Source organism: Bos grunniens, chromosome 18, assembly GCF_055505025.1.
Source record: "Bos grunniens cultivar Pamir isolate PY7600 chromosome 18, Bosgru_T2T1.0, whole genome shotgun sequence".
In the NCBI taxonomy this organism is placed as follows: domain Eukaryota; kingdom Metazoa; phylum Chordata; class Mammalia; order Artiodactyla; family Bovidae; genus Bos; species Bos grunniens.
In genome coordinates, this window is record NC_141182.1 from 55,970,806 (window position 1) to 55,985,754 (window position 14,949).

The 14,949-nt window shown below is 49.6% G+C and overlaps 1 protein-coding gene across 14 annotated transcripts in view; it reads left to right on the top strand.

The window, feature by feature from the left end:
* Positions 1-1,252: 1,252 nt before the first annotated feature.
* The window catches only part of TRPM4 (transient receptor potential cation channel subfamily M member 4), a 42,928-nt gene continuing 29,231 nt past the window's right edge, over positions 1,253-14,949 (top strand). For 6 of the 14 annotated variants that reach the window (XR_015146257.1, XR_015146258.1, XM_086353526.1 and 3 more), the window contains exons 1-8: positions 1,253-1,324; positions 1,638-1,705; positions 6,805-6,979; positions 7,244-7,424; positions 7,598-7,761; positions 7,923-8,106; positions 14,252-14,313; positions 14,448-14,639. Coding sequence is in view for 9 of the 14 variants with exons in the window: in XM_086353526.1 (XP_086209652.1) it covers positions 1,301-1,324; positions 1,638-1,705; positions 6,805-6,979; positions 7,244-7,424; positions 7,598-7,761; positions 7,923-8,106; positions 14,252-14,313; positions 14,448-14,639 (1,050 nt within the window). In the remaining 5 variants the exon portion in view is untranslated. Of the gene's footprint in view, positions 1,325-1,637; positions 1,706-6,509; positions 6,555-6,804; positions 6,980-7,243; positions 7,425-7,597; positions 7,762-7,922; positions 8,107-14,251; positions 14,314-14,447; positions 14,640-14,949 lie in introns of those variants that run through there. The other 8 variants (XR_015146260.1, XM_086353527.1, XM_086353535.1 and 5 more) reach the window with 5 other exon arrangements.

The following is a 14,949-nucleotide window of genomic DNA, read 5'->3' on the forward strand; positions in this document are numbered from 1 at the left end:
ACTTCCCAGCCAATAGGGTCTCTCCCCTCCCCTTTCTGTGGCTAAATTTACTCTGGGCCCTGAGTTATTCTGGGTCAGTCCCCTCCTGCCCCTCCCCTCCTGCACCTCCTCCTCTCAGCTGGGAAGGGGGTGGATGAAGGGGTCTCTCTTTGGCCAGGAGAGAGGAGTCGAGGGTCTCTGACTTTGGGCTGCCAATGCGTTCATGTTTGGCAGCTGCCAAGACAATGGCTAGATTTTTAGTTGGCCAGTGTCGGGGAGCCTGGACCCTGGGGGAGGGGAGCAGGTGGGATGTATGTGAAGGGAGAGACCCCTGCCAAGGAAGGACTGGAGGGTTAGATTCCCGGGAGTTTCCGGCCAGAATGGGCTGCTCTGCTGAGATGGTGGATGCCAGAATGGAGGCCCTGGCGAGGGGTGAGAGGCATTCTGCTGCAGCACACACACCCGTGACCTCCTGTCCCTGGGACTCAGATCTGGGGGCAGGGGATGGGGCCAGGCCAGGGCTATAAATGTGGCGCAGGGGGCGGGGGGCTCAGGTTACCCAGGCGGCCACAGCTGTCCCTGTCAGAGAGCTGGCAGGGGACATGCGGCCCTGCCCGTCTGCCTACCCACACCTCCCACTGCTCATCCCAGCACTGCCGCTCCAGCTCTTTGGGGTCCCAGCCTTCTTCACCTGCTCTCTCAGGACCCCTGTCCCCCGTCCTGAGAATTCTGTCCCCTTCTTCTCACTCTTGAGTGTGTCTGTGTGCACACTATCCACCTAGCCAAGCCTTTCTCACTGTCTTGGGTCAGTGTAGCCCTCCACCCATCCAACTCTCTGCCCCCACCTAAGTCTTTGTTTCCCCCCAACACTTCGTCAGTGTAGTCAGTGGACCCCTCCCTCATCGCTGGCATTTCCTCTCTGTGTCCCCGTCCCCCTCTCTCTGACCTCTGTCCCCCTCTCTCTGGTCCCCGTCCCCCTCTCTCTGGTCCCTGACCCCCTCTCTCTGGTCCCCGTCCCCCTCTCCCTGGGTCCCCGTCCCCCTCTCTCTGGTCCCTGACCCCCTCTCCCTGGGTCCCCGTCCCCCTCTCCCTGGGTCCCCGTCCCCCTCTCTCTGGTCCCTGACCCCTTGCCCCGAGTCCTGTTCCAGCCTCGGCCCCGCCTCCCGCTCTACGCATCCCCTGTGCTCCCCGCCCCGCAGACCTGGTCCCGCCCCGGGCTGGGCGGGGAGGCGGCGGATCCGGTCTGTCCCGGGCGCGTCTGCAGCCCCGGGTTGGTGGAGGGGGTGCGGGCTGCCAGATAGGTGGCTGTGGCCGTGGCAGCATGGTGGGTGCGGAGAAGGAGCAGGTACAGCGCCGGACCCGGGTCTGAGGGAACAGGGAGCCTGGGCCGGGCCTCCTTGCTCGCGGGGAGGAGGGCGCTTGAGACCTAGATTCTCCGGTCAGACAAAGGAGGGGGGGTTGCTGGAGGCAGGGACTCCTGGGTCCCTGGGGACGGATAGAAGCGGGGAGGCTGGGGGTGGGGGTCGAATCACTGGAGTCCGGGAGAGGATGATGCTGGGGGTCGCGGACTCCCGGATCTCCCGCTAGGGCGCGGGCGGGTCACTCCGTGTCCGCAGGACTGAGCTGGATCCCCTCATCCCTTGTTCCTGTCCCCCCAGAGCTGGATTCCCAAGATCTTCAAGAAGAAGACGTGCACGACTTTCGTCGCTGACCCCACAGATTCGGGGTGAGGAGCTCGCCCAGGGGACAGACCCTCGAGCGTCCCGGGCCCGCTGAGCCCCGCACACCGCAAACCGCGCCCTTCGGGTCCTTTCGGTCCCGGGTCCTGTCACTGCAGACACTCCCAAGGGCGTTCCCCGGTGGCCCTGTATATCGGGGAGGCCTTGGGTCAGTCTGCAAACACTTGCAACTTACCGGCCTCGCGCTCAGGATCAGTGTTAAAGCCCCAGGGCAGGTTTCTGTTTCTTTCCTTCCCAGTTTCCCTTCTGGGTGTCTGCCTTCTGGTGTCACTTTCTCTTGTCTTTCTTTCTTGGCTGTCTCTGTCTCATTCATTCATCCCTTCCTTCATTCCTCCAAGAAACTCTCACTCAGCACTTCCAAGGGGGAGCACTGTTTGCAAGAGTACAGGCCCTTGCCATGGTTCACATTTGAACGGAGATACAAATTTCAACTGAGGCGCTAGGTGGCTTCCGGCAAATCATTTTACCTTTCTGGGCATTGTACTCATCTATCATCTGGGCATAAAAACAGGCTCTAGTTCCTGAAGCTATTGTGAGAATTAAACAAGTTAATGCTTGCGGTATTTCTGAAATGGCACCCAGTGCTTAGTAAGCCCTGGCAAATATGTCTGACTCCCACTGGAAGGTCACAGTTACTAACTCGTGTGCGTAGACCCTGTGCTTGCGCTGGGTAAGCCGGGGTGAAGAGTGGCGGCTCTTAGGAGCTCCTGGCCTTCAGTGATGGTCTCTCAAGGAGGCTCTGGCTTTCTGGTGTCCTTAAGACCACCCTTGGGGTATGGGAAATGTCAGTGTTCCTAATTTAGGGTGTGTTCTATTATGAATATATTCTATTAGTGCAGGATGGCTTGAATGATGCGTAAATATAAATACTATTTGGGGGTGAGTGCTCAGAAACTTTTACTGAGGGGAAGGGTGGTCAAGGAAGTTTAGAAACCTCTGGTCTGGTGGGAAGAAGATAATTCTAAGGCAAGGAAGTGAGAGCTGCAGAGGACACGCCGCTGGCCCCCGGGGGAGCATCTGGTTAAGGCTGGGAGGGGACACAGGAAGAGGGGCCAGTGAGGGGACATTTGAAGGTGACAGAGTTGGAGTTTGACAGCTGAAGGTGGGCTGGATTCCAGGAGTGGGAACAGCATGTATAAATCGCCCCCTGTTGACATTGCGAATTGAAGAGAGGGCAGAGTTCAGGGTGCCAGGGCCATCGGAGAGAGGAAACCAAGGAAGAGGGTGGGACCAGAAGTTACAGGGCCTCAAATGCCACCCTGAGGGGTTGGGGACCGGGTCTGGGTGTTCCAGGGAGCCCTGGGAGGGGCAGGGTCAGCTCTGGGTGTGGAACTCCCTGGGGGCCACGTGAAGATGGATGGGAGTTCAGGAAGCCGGGGAAAAGGCTGGGCAAGGGCCAAGTGGGAGGAGAAGAGGCCTGAGGCAGGCTGGGCTGTGGGGACACAGAGGGGAGGGGTCAGGGCAAAGATTCGGGGGGCAGGAACCTGGGGGCCGATGGATTTGTGGAATGAGGGGCGAGGGGAGGATGGATCCAGACATCTAGTCTGGGGCTTGGGAGCCCCAGAGATGGGAACCCAGGAGCATGAGAACCAAGGGCATGGCAGACCTGGGTCAGGGACTCAGGAAAGGTCTGCAACTTCCATCCCAGATTTGAGAGGGATTTGAGAAGTCCTAGCTGTAGATGGTAATGGAAACTGTGGGAGTAGGATGGCGTGGGAAGAAAGCATAAAATCGGAGGATGTTGCGAATGGGTAATTCTATGGCCATCTCTCCACCCCTCCACCTCCCACCCACTGCCATGGAAGAGGGTTCCTTAAAAACGTGTCTCTGAATGCTTCAAGACAGACATGCTACCTCAAGTCAGGACGGTGTCCACCACACCCACTTATAATCTTCCCCCTGATGCTTCTTTCTTTCGCCTGCCTGGCCCTCGGGGACACTGAGCTTGAGACCCATGTCGGGCAAGGGTCAAGTGGGAGGAGAAGAGGCCTGAGGCAGCCAGGGCTGTGGGGACACAGAGGGGAGGGGTCAGGGCAAAGAGTCACGGGGCAAGAGCCTGGGGGCCGATGGATTTGTGGAATGAGGGGTAAGGGGAGGATGGGCCTAGACATCTGGTCTGGGGCTTGGGAGCCCCAGAGATGGGAACCCAGGAGCATGAGAACCAAGGGCACGGCAGACCTGGGTCAGGGACTCAGGAAAGGTCTGCGACTTCCATCCTAGATTTGAGAAGGATTTGAGAAGTCCTAACTGTAGATGGTAGGAGAAGGCGATGGGACCCCACTCCAGTAGTCTTGCCTGGAAAATCCCATGGACAGAGGAGCCTGGTAGGCTGCAGTCCATGGGGTCACGAAGAGTCAGACACGACTGAGCAACTTCACTTTCGTTTTTCACTTTCATACACTGGAGAAGGAAATGGCAACCCACTCCAGTGTTTTTGCCTGGAGAATCCCCGGGACGGGGGAGCCTGGTGGGCTGCCATCTATGGGGTCGCACAGAGTCAGACACGACTGAAGTGATGCAGCAGCAGCAGCTGTAGATGGTATTGGAAACTGTGGAAGTAGGATGGGCGTGGGAAGAAAGCATAAAATCGGAGGATGTTGCGAATGGGTAATTCTATGGCCCGTCCTTCCACCCCTCCACCTCCCACCCACTGCCATGGAAGAGGGTTCCTTAAAAACGTGTTTCTGAATGCTTCAAGACAGACATGCTACCTCAAGTCAGGACGGTGTCCACCACACCCACTTATAATCTTCCCCCTGATGCTTCTTTCTTTCACCTGCCTGGCCCTCGGGGACACTGAGCTTGAGACCCATGTCGGGAAGGCACGTGGCCCTGGCTCTGGGGAACACCTGGACTCGAGGGAGGCACAGAGGAAGAGAAAGCCGCAGATGAGGCTGGACAGGGCAGCCAGGGGAACGGGTGTGCTCTGCCAAGGAAAAAGTTTTCTAGAATCAGAGCCTTTTAGCCATGACTGGTGCTGTTTTGTCAGAGTCAGATAAAACCTGAATAGAAACCATTGTATTTGGGGACATGCAGGTAACCGCTGATTTTTTCGTGCAGGTGACCGCTGATTTTTTCGGGTACAGTTTTGGTTTCTGTGGCCACGCAGAGAAAGGGGTGGGTAGGAGATGAGATAGGCAGATGGGGTGTCTGCCAGTGCTGTCCACTAGAGTTTTCTGGAATGATGAAAATGTTCTATAGTCACATCCAATATGGCACCCACTGGCCACACACGTGTGGCTCCTAGTCACTTGAAATGTGGCCAGAGCGACTGTGGAACTGAATTTTTAATTGTATTTAATTTTATTTGACTACAAGGAGCGCTGTGTGGCTAGAGGCTATCGTACTGGAGAGTTCAGGTTCTAGAACATTCCTTGAAGAAATTTTGCCAGGAAGGGCTCATGGGAAGTAGATGGACAGGAACGAGGGAGGGGGGCGCCCAGGGACTGGGTTGAGATGGGTGAAAGGATCAGGTGGGTAAACTGAGGCATGCCAGGACCCTGACGGTTGACTCAGAAAGGAGGAGGTGTGTGTCCCATAGTCCTCACTCTGCCAGGAGCTGGTATATTCAGCGTGATGGCTTGATTATTTTTGTTGTCTTTGCGTGTGCGCGTGTGTGCTAAGTGGCTTCAATCGCGTCTGACTCTCTGCGGCCCTATGGACTGTAGCCCGCTAGGTCCCTCTGTCCATGGGGTTCTCCAGGAAAGTATACTGGAGCAGGTTGCCATGCTCTCCTTCAGGGGATCTTCCCGACCCAGGGATTGAACCCTAGTCTCTTAACTTTTGTCTCCTGCCTTGGCTAGCAGGTTCTTTACCATGAGCGCCACCTGGGAAGCCCCTGTTGGCTTTACAACTTTTGCTAAATCCATGGACCACTCGTGCTGTTCCTTCTAGAAAATTAGTCTGTTTAAGTTGTAGCTTACTCTGTTTACATTCCAGTATTCTTGCCTGGAGAATTCCGTAGACAGAGAAACCTGGCAGGCTACAGTCCATGGGGTCGCAAAGAGTCGGGCATGACTGAGCGACTATCACTCACTCACTGTTTACATAAATGCTGGTCTCCCCTGATATCTGAATCCCTTCTGGCATCAGGGACCAAAGAAATTTAGATACCTTTCCAAACCAATCCCTCATCTCTCAACCCTCGGTGCTTGCTCTTTTAAAACTCAGGTGCCAATCCCATTAAGTCACTAGGGATAATTATATATTTATTTAGGGGGAAAATGTCTCATATATGATCACCATAAATGGAAAATCCGTTCCATTTGCCACAAAGAGAAAGAAACAAGCCATAAAAGACAATTACAATAAAAACTAAGCCGAAGTATTTACCTTCTAAATGGATGCTGTTGCCAGCCTTTTTCTGAGCCCAAGGCTAACTTGTCTCTGTTATTAAAAAAAAAAAATAGTAAAGAGTTAGGCATGACAAATATTCTAGCACTCAGCTGAGCAGAGCTCTCTGCTTGACCGTAATCAGGAGAGCTCAAAAAGGAATGACTTTCTCACTGTGCTATTCAAGGTTATTTAAAGCTCTGTGCGGAGTTCACGGAGACTGGATCTGGTATGCAGCCCCCGTCTGAAGAAACGTTATTTCATTGGCTCCTCACAGTTCTCTGAAGTAGGCTGTGCTATTATTGTCTTTTCATTTGAGGGGGAAATTGAGGCTCAGAGAGGTGAAGCTACTTGCTCAAAGTTGCACAGCCTCCTTGGCCTCTAGAACATGCATGCTCTCTGAATCACTCTCTTGATTTCCCTTTTCATGCGAATATCATCTGTCTGGACCGGGGGCAGCAAGTTCACCCCGGAACTTTCCCACTTCAGGCCCTGAAGGCAACAGTGAGTGTGGGGCCCTGTACATAGACCTCCCTGCCCAGGCTTGCTTGAGCCACTGTGGCTTCCAGCTGCTGGGCGAGGTGACTGTGCTTGTTCTGCCCCAGTCTCTCCCTACCAAGGAAGGGCAGTGCCAGGGTCAGCATGGACTGTGAGTGCCTCTGGGGGGACACACAGAGACAGGGATGTTTCTGCAGGATGCTTGGGGTCGGTGCGGACACTCCTGGGGTTCATCTTCTTCTCCTCCCGCCCCCAGGGGGAGCTTGTGCCAGTGTGGGCATCCTCGGGGTGCCCACCCATCCGTGGCTGTGGAGGATGCATTCGGGGCAGCCGTGGTGACCGTATGGGACAGTGACTTGCACACCACGGAGAAGCCCACAGATGCCTTCGGGGACCTGGACTTCCTGGGCGCCGGCCGCAAGATCAGCAATGTGAGGCCAGCATGTCTGGACAAGGCTGGGGTTGGCCAGTGGGACTGCGTGCCTCAGCATCCCAGCTGAACTCTGTGTCTCCCCACTTGCCCATCCTTGTCTTCATCTCTCCTGGGTCTCTGTCCCCTCCACCCCCTCTCTTTTGTAAGTCTGTCCTCCTCTCTCTGGGTCTCTGTCCCCCCATCTCTGTGCTCCTCTCTCTGCATCTCTGTCCCTCTCTCTCTGTCCCCTCTCCCCGTGTCCCTTCCTCTCGTGTGTCCACAGTTCCTCCGGCTCTCGGACCGCACGGATCCAGCTACGGTTTATACTCTGGTCACCAAAGTGTGGGGCTTCCGGGCCCCGAACCTGGTGGTGTCAGTGCTGGGGGGGTCAGGGGGCCCCATCCTCCAGACCTGGCTGCAGGACCTGCTGCGACGCGGGCTGGTGCGGGCTGCCCAGAGCACAGGTGACAGGCGGGGTGGGGTTGTGCCTCCTGGCCCCCCCATCTCCCCCCACTTCCCTGGAATGCCTGTCTTCTCCCCTGCCGTCTCTGTGTGGCTTTTGTCTCTCTCTCTGGTCTCTTTCTGTGTCTCTGCGTTGTCTCTGGACCTCACCACTACTCTCTGTGTCCCTGTGTAGGGGCCTGGATTGTCACTGGAGGGCTGCACAAAGGCATCGGCCGGCACGTCGGTGCGGCTGTGCGGGACCACCAGACGGCCAGCACTGGGGGCAGCAAAGTGGTGGCCATGGGCGTGGCCCCCTGGGGCGTGGTGCGGAATAGAGACACTCTCACCAACCCCAAGGTGGGATTCGGGGTCTTGGAAGGGGGGGCTGGGGGCCTGGAGCCCCCGGTCTGAGTGGGGAGGGGGCTGGGACTTAGGGCTAGGGGAGGGATGAGCGCCGAGTGTCTGTGCCCTTGGCCCTGATGGAGAGACCCCCTGGTCTGGCAACTTGTCCCCACCAGGGCTCGTTCCCCGCAAGGTACCGGTGGCGCGGAGACCCAGAGGATGGGGTCCAGTTCCCTCTTGACTACAACTACTCGGCCTTCTTCCTGGTGGATGATGGCACACACGGCCGCCTGGGCGGCGAGAACCGCTTCCGCTTGGGCTTCGAGTCCTACCTGGCCCAACAGAAGACGGGCGTGGGAGGTGAGTGGCTTCCTCCACTGGGGATTCACTGCTCAGGATCCCAGTGGTCCCCTCTGGTTGGAATCTGGGGACTGCAGCCAGGGGGAGTTTCCTATGGTCAAGGGCCTTCTCCCATCACTTGCTGTGCTTAAAAAAATCCTTTATCTTGAAATCTGCAATGCACAAAGGTGGACAGCTTGATGAGTTTTTAACAAACTGAACCCACTTAGGCAACCAGGACCCAAATCAAGAAACAGAATAATACCAGCCCTCAGAAGCCTTCTCCTAACCACACCCAAAGGCCACCTCATCGTGTTTGTCACAGCGTCAGGTAGTTCTGAACCTGTTTCATATGACTAGAATCATACCATCCTCACGTCTTAAATTCTCGCTTCTCATAGTCAACGTTACTTCTGTGAGATTCATCCATATCATTGCATGAATTGTAGTTTGTAATTAACCCATGGATCAAAGAAGGAAAAAAAAGAAGCTAGGTAATATTTTGAACTGAGTGATGGTTATGTCATGACATACCAACATGTTTGCGGGGGCAGCTAATGCTCGGGCTTCCCTGGTAGCTCAGCTGGTAAATGCAGGAGACCCAGATTCGATTCCTGGGTCGGGAAGATCCCCTGGAGAAGGGATAGGCTACCCACACCAGTATTCTTGGGCTTCCCTGGTGGCTCAGACCGTAGAGTCCTCCTGCAACGTGGGAGACCTGGGTTCAATCCCTGGGTTGGGAAGATCCCCTGGAGGAGGGAATGGCAACCCACTCCAGTATTCTTGCCTGGAGAATCCCATGGACAGAGGAGCCTGGTGGGCTAACAGTCCACGGGGTCACAAAGAGTTGGACATGGCTGAGCGACTAAGCACAGCACAGCATTGTGCTGTGCTTAGGAAATCTGTAGACTTAAATGCGTATATAATAAAGAAAAGAAAAAGAAGGTTGAAAATCAATGATTTGTCTCCAATTTAAAAAAATCCTAGAAACAGAAGTGAAGTCACTCAGGCGTGTCCGACTCTTTGCGACCCCGTGGACTGTAGCCTACCAAGTTCCACCATCCATGGGATTTTCCAGGCAAGAATACTGGAGTGGGTTGCCATTTCCTTCTCCAGGAGATCTTCCCGACCCAGGGATTGAACTCGGGTCTCCCACATGCTAGGCATTGTAGGCAGACACTTTACTGTCTGAGCCACCAGGGAAGATCCAAACAGAAGAAACAGAAGAGCAAGACAAATCTAGAGGAAGTAGAAGCAATGAACTGATACAGACAAGAGCATAATCACTAAAACAGAAACAAATGTCCAGTGTAGAAAATCATCTGAACAGAAAGCTGCTTCTTTATAAACGTTTCTTATATTTTAAAAGGTGTCCACCTAATTCTTGACATTTAATTAGTTTTGGGGCAATTTTAGTCTTATTTTTATCATTTTATTTTATTTTTGGCTAACGAACCACTTTATTTTTCTTCCCACTCATAGAACACACCCTCTCAGAAGAGACAACTCAAAGTTCCTTCCAGCCACTATTCCTTGATCAGAGTCAAAGTATAGGGCATACACACTAGTTTATCGGGCCCAGTGGTTCCAGAGTCTGACTCACACATGTAGGGATTTTTTTTATATAATTAATTTTTATTGGAATATAGCTGATTTACGATGTGGTGTTACTTTCTGCTGTACAGCAAAGTGACTCAGATATCCATGATTTTTAAGATTCTTTTCCTATAGGGGTCATTACAGAGTGTTGAGTAGAATTCTTATTAGTTATCTATTTTATACATAGTGGCTTTATACATAACAGCCTTTGCTGGTGCCTCAGATGGCAAGGAATCTGCCTGCAATGCAGGAGACCTGGGTTCGATCCCTGGGTTAGGAAGAGCCCCCTGCAGAAAGGAATGGCTACCTATTCCAGTATTCTGCCTGGACAATCCCATAGACAGAGAAGCCTGGCAGGCTACAGTCTATGGGGTCTCAAAGAGTCGGACATGCTGAGCGACTAACACTTGCACTTTTTGTACCTAGCGTGATATGTCAATTCCAGTCTCCCAACTTATCCCTCCTGCCCTGCTTTCCCCCTTGGTAACCATAAGTTTGTTTTCTACATCTGTGACTCTGTTTTGTAAATAGTTTCATTTGTACCATTTTTTAAAATTCCACATATAAGCAATTATCATATGATATTTGTCTTTTTCTGTCTGACTTCACTCAGGATGACAATCTCTAGGTCCGTCCATGTTGCTGCAAATGACATTATTTCATTCTTTTTTATGGCTGAGTAGTGTTCCATTATATATAATATATATATAATTATAATTATATATATACACACATCACATCTTATATACATATGCACATATATTTATACATACGTGCTGTACTTAGTCGCTCCGCCGCCGCTGCCGCTAAGTCGCTTCAGTCGTGTCCGACTCTGTGCGACCCCATAGATGGCAGCCCACCAGGCTCCTCTGTCCATGGGATTCTCCAGGCAAGAACACTGGAGTGGACTGACTTAGTCGCTCAGTCGTGTCCAATTCTTTGCAAGCCCATTGACTGTAGCCTGCCAGGCTCCTCTGTCCATGGAATTCTCCAGGCAAGAATACTGGAGTGGGTTGCCATGCCCTCCCCAGGGGATTGTCCCAACCCAGGGTCGAACCCTGGTCTCCTGCACTGCAGGTGCAGTCTTGCCACTGAGCCACCAGGGAAGCCCATATATATACATACACATATATAAACATATACACACCACATCTTCTTTATCAGTTCTCCATCGATAAACATTTAGGATGTTTCCATGTCTTGGCTATTGTAAATAGTGCTCAGTGAACGTTGGGGAACATGTATCTTTTCGCATCATGGTTTTCTCCAAATATATGCCCAGGAGTGGGATTGTTGGATCATACGGTAGCTCTATTTTCGGTTTTTTAAGGGACCTCCTTACTGTTCTCCATAGTGGCTACACCAATTTACATTCACACCAACAACGTAGGAGGTTTCCCTTAATCTTATTTTTTAAATTATCTTTTTGGGGTGTAAACTGACTTTTTGGGGTGTATAATTCTGTGAGTTTAGGCATATGTACAGAGATTCATGTGGCCATTTCCACAATCAGGACACAGACCAGTTCTGTTCCCATCAAGGCACTCCTTTGGCACCCAGCCCTGTTTACTAACCTGTTTACTATCACATGAGGCCTCTCTCTTCCAGAAGATAAATACATGGAATATAATATATGACCTTTTGAAATTGCCTCCTTTCACTCAATATTTTAATATTAATTTAATATTTTAATTAAATTTTAAAAATTAATATGTGTTTAATATGTGGCAACTTTAATATGTGTTTATTGGAGCTAATCAAACCATGCGAAAGTATGTAAGGAAATTCTTATCATTGCATGAGTTGTAGTTTGTAAATAACCCACAGGTCAAAGAAGAAGAAGAAAAAAGAAGTTAGAAAATTCCCTTCCCAGCTCCAGCCCCGTCTATTGGGGTAATCAGTGTTATATGGTTTGGGGTTTATCCTTTTATACTTTTCTCTGTGTTTATAAAATCCTATGCGATTATATTTCCACCTCTCTGGTCTTTCTTTCTTTTATACTATACATATATGTATCACTTTCTTATAACCATCCTTTTAGGTCCAAACTTCTTTATCTTGCATCCCCTTCTAATGGTTGCATGATATTCCTTTATAATGTTTGTTCCATCTCTTATTTAAATTTTTCTCAATTGGTGGATACTTAAACTGCTATCAGTGTTTGGCACTACAAACAATGCTGAAAAAATACCTTTGTATAAATGTCCATAATTACATCCCAGTGTTTCATTTTAATTTTGTTTAATTAAAAATTTATTTTTCCTGGCTGTGCTCCACCACTTGTGGGATCTTAGTTCCCCAACCAGGGAGGCAACTCAGGACTAATCACTGGACCGCCAGGGAACTTCCAACATCCAGGTGTTTAAAATTCTATACAGTAGATCTTGAAACTGAGATTGCTGTGCGTACTAATAGTACTAGGTAACTTTCTCAAAATGTGTAGCGGTTTTCATTCACTCTCTCATCAACAATGTGTGAGTTTTCTTTTCCATTCAGTCTTAACCAACTCTGGATAATCTTGCTTTAATTTTTCTTTTATTTGCCAACTTGATGGGTAGAAAGTGATGTATCACTTAAAAAATTTTTTTTAACTTTGGCTGTGCTGGGTCTTCATTGCTGCGCTTGGGCTTTCTCTGGTTGCTGCGAGTGGGGTCTACGCTCCAGTCGTGATGCATACATAGGCTTCTCACTGCAGTGTTTTCTCCTGTTGAGAAGCTGGGCTCTAGAACTCAGGCTCAGTAGTTGTCGCACACGGACTTAGTTGCCAGCAGCATGTGGAATCTTCCTAGACCAGGGATTGAACCCGTGTCCCCTGCATTGGCAAGCAGATTCTTAACCACTGGACCACCAGAGAAGTCCTGATTTCGCACTTTTAATTTGATGTTTTAATTTATCTAACCATTAGTAAAAGATAAAAACACATTTTGTTGGCTGATCAGATTTCTATTCAATATGAACTAAATATGAAATGTCTATTCATATTGTTTGCCCTTTTTGAATTGGATTCTTTTAAAAATCTTTTTATAAGAATTCTTTGTATCCTATTGATAGGAAAGCTTTAACTGTTAGATGTATTGTAAAATTTTTAAAAGATACTTTAATTCTGGTGTCTACTTCCATAAAAATTTGATCATATTAACGTGGTTCGATATATTTGTTGTTCCTTTTATAACCCCTTGGTTTCTCTTGGTCTTTTTAGAAAAGTCCATTCCACTCCAATGCTATACAAACATTCTAAGTCTTCTTTTCTAATATCTTATACTTTTATATTTAAACCTCAATCCATCTGGAAATGATTTTTACATATTTTGAGGTAGAGTCTACATTTCTTTCTTCTAAATGGGAAGCTGTATTTTCTTCATGACCATTTAATAAATAAACTATCTTTTCGCAGCTAAATTGAAATGCCACTTCAGTTATATATTCAGTTCCTTTATACACTGAACTATTTCTAAACCTTTTCCTCTTCTACTTCTCTATATATTTATTCCTGTGCCAAAAATATATTTTGTTTACAGCAGTTTAAAGATGTTTAAATATATATATCAGAGAAAGTTCCTCCTCACTGTCCTTTTTCAACAATTTCTTAACTCTTCAATATTTATTCTTTCGTATGAATTTTAAAATTATTTTGTTGCATTAAAAAAGAACAAAGGAAAAACACTGCCAACCTTCTTCGACTTCCCTCTTTCCCCAGACTGCATTGAATTTGTGTTACATTGTGACAGGTTAGCATAGTATTTACTTTTCCATTTAGTCATACCTTGTCTTTAAATAAGGTTTTATCAATCTTATAAAAATATCATAACTTTCTATACAAATTAATCCCTGGGTATTTTATCATTTTTGTGGAAATGTGGATAAGATACATATTCTTACTAGCTGGAAAAAAGGTTTTGATTTTTGTATATTTTTCTTGTATTAACCCACTTAGCCAAATTATCTTATTAGTATTTAGATATTTTGAGTGGAGTCTCTCCAATTTTCTGAGAATGTAGATCATCTTTTCTTCAAATAAATACCTTTGTCTCTTCCAGCTTCAAAAAAAAAATACAAGTTTCACTCTAGTTATTTCATTTTCTTGCATTATTGCATTAGCTCAAGACACCCAGATAAGTGTGATTAGTAGTAATGTTGTCATTTCTTATTTTAATGGGAATAGAGTTAATAGAAAACTTTTATGAGTTTGCCATTGGGCTTTAATACATATCTTTATTGTATTTGGATAGTCCTTCCTATTCCTTATTTCCTTCATTTTCTGTTTGAACTTTCATCCTCTCCTGGCTCCAGGTCAGTTAATCAGTCACAGGATTGACTCATGCCTCATTCAGGAACCCAGGAGTCCAGGTTCCCAGCTCTGTCCTTCCTTGAGAAGTTGAACACTACTGTCTTTGAGATCCGGCTCCTCCCAACACCCTCAAAGGCATGACAGTTCCCATGAGCCTCAGGACTGAGGATTTTAGGCAGAAGCCAGCGTTTGCCCCAGGGACTCCTGGGAAATGTGACTGCCATCCCCAGCAGAGGCTGATGGGAACTGCCCAAGCCTTCTGCTCTGTTCTCCCTGCAGGGACTGGCATTGACATCCCTGTCCTCCTCCTTCTGATTGATGGTGATGAGAAGATGTTGAAGGTACAGGAGCCCAGGGGGCCTGGGGGCTGTACTCCTGGGTCCCAAGTCCTGGAGGAGAAGAGGGCTGGGAATCTAGGCTCCAGGAAGGGTGAATGCTTTCCTTCCCTAACCTGCCTGCCCCTTTTATTCTGTAGCAGATAGAGGATGCCACCCAGGCTCAGCTCCCCTGCCTCCTGGTGGCTGGATCTGGGGGAGCTGCGGACTGCCTGGCAGAGATCCTGGAGGACACCCTGGCTCCAGGGAGTGGCGGGGGCAGGCGACGTGAACCCCGAGATCTGATTAAGCGTTTCTTCCCCAAAGGGGACCCTGAGGTCCTGCAGGCCCAGGTAGGACACTGAGGGCCCAACTGTGGAACCTGAGATGGGAGAGAGCTGGGGGCTTGGATTCCTGGGTCTTGAGATGTGAGGATGCTGAAGATTTGGAGTCCCGAATCCAAGGGAAGGGGAATGGGGGCCCAGCCTCATGGATATGAGGAAAGCCTGGGAACCTGGACTCCTGGGTCTGAGGGAGAAGAGGCCTGGGGGCCTTGACACCCCTAGGTTCTGGGAGTAAAGGGTGCTGGGCACCTAGACTATGGGGTCCTTCAGGGGAATGTTCTCCTTTATCTCTGTGGACAGGACCAGGGGGTTGGGTGGG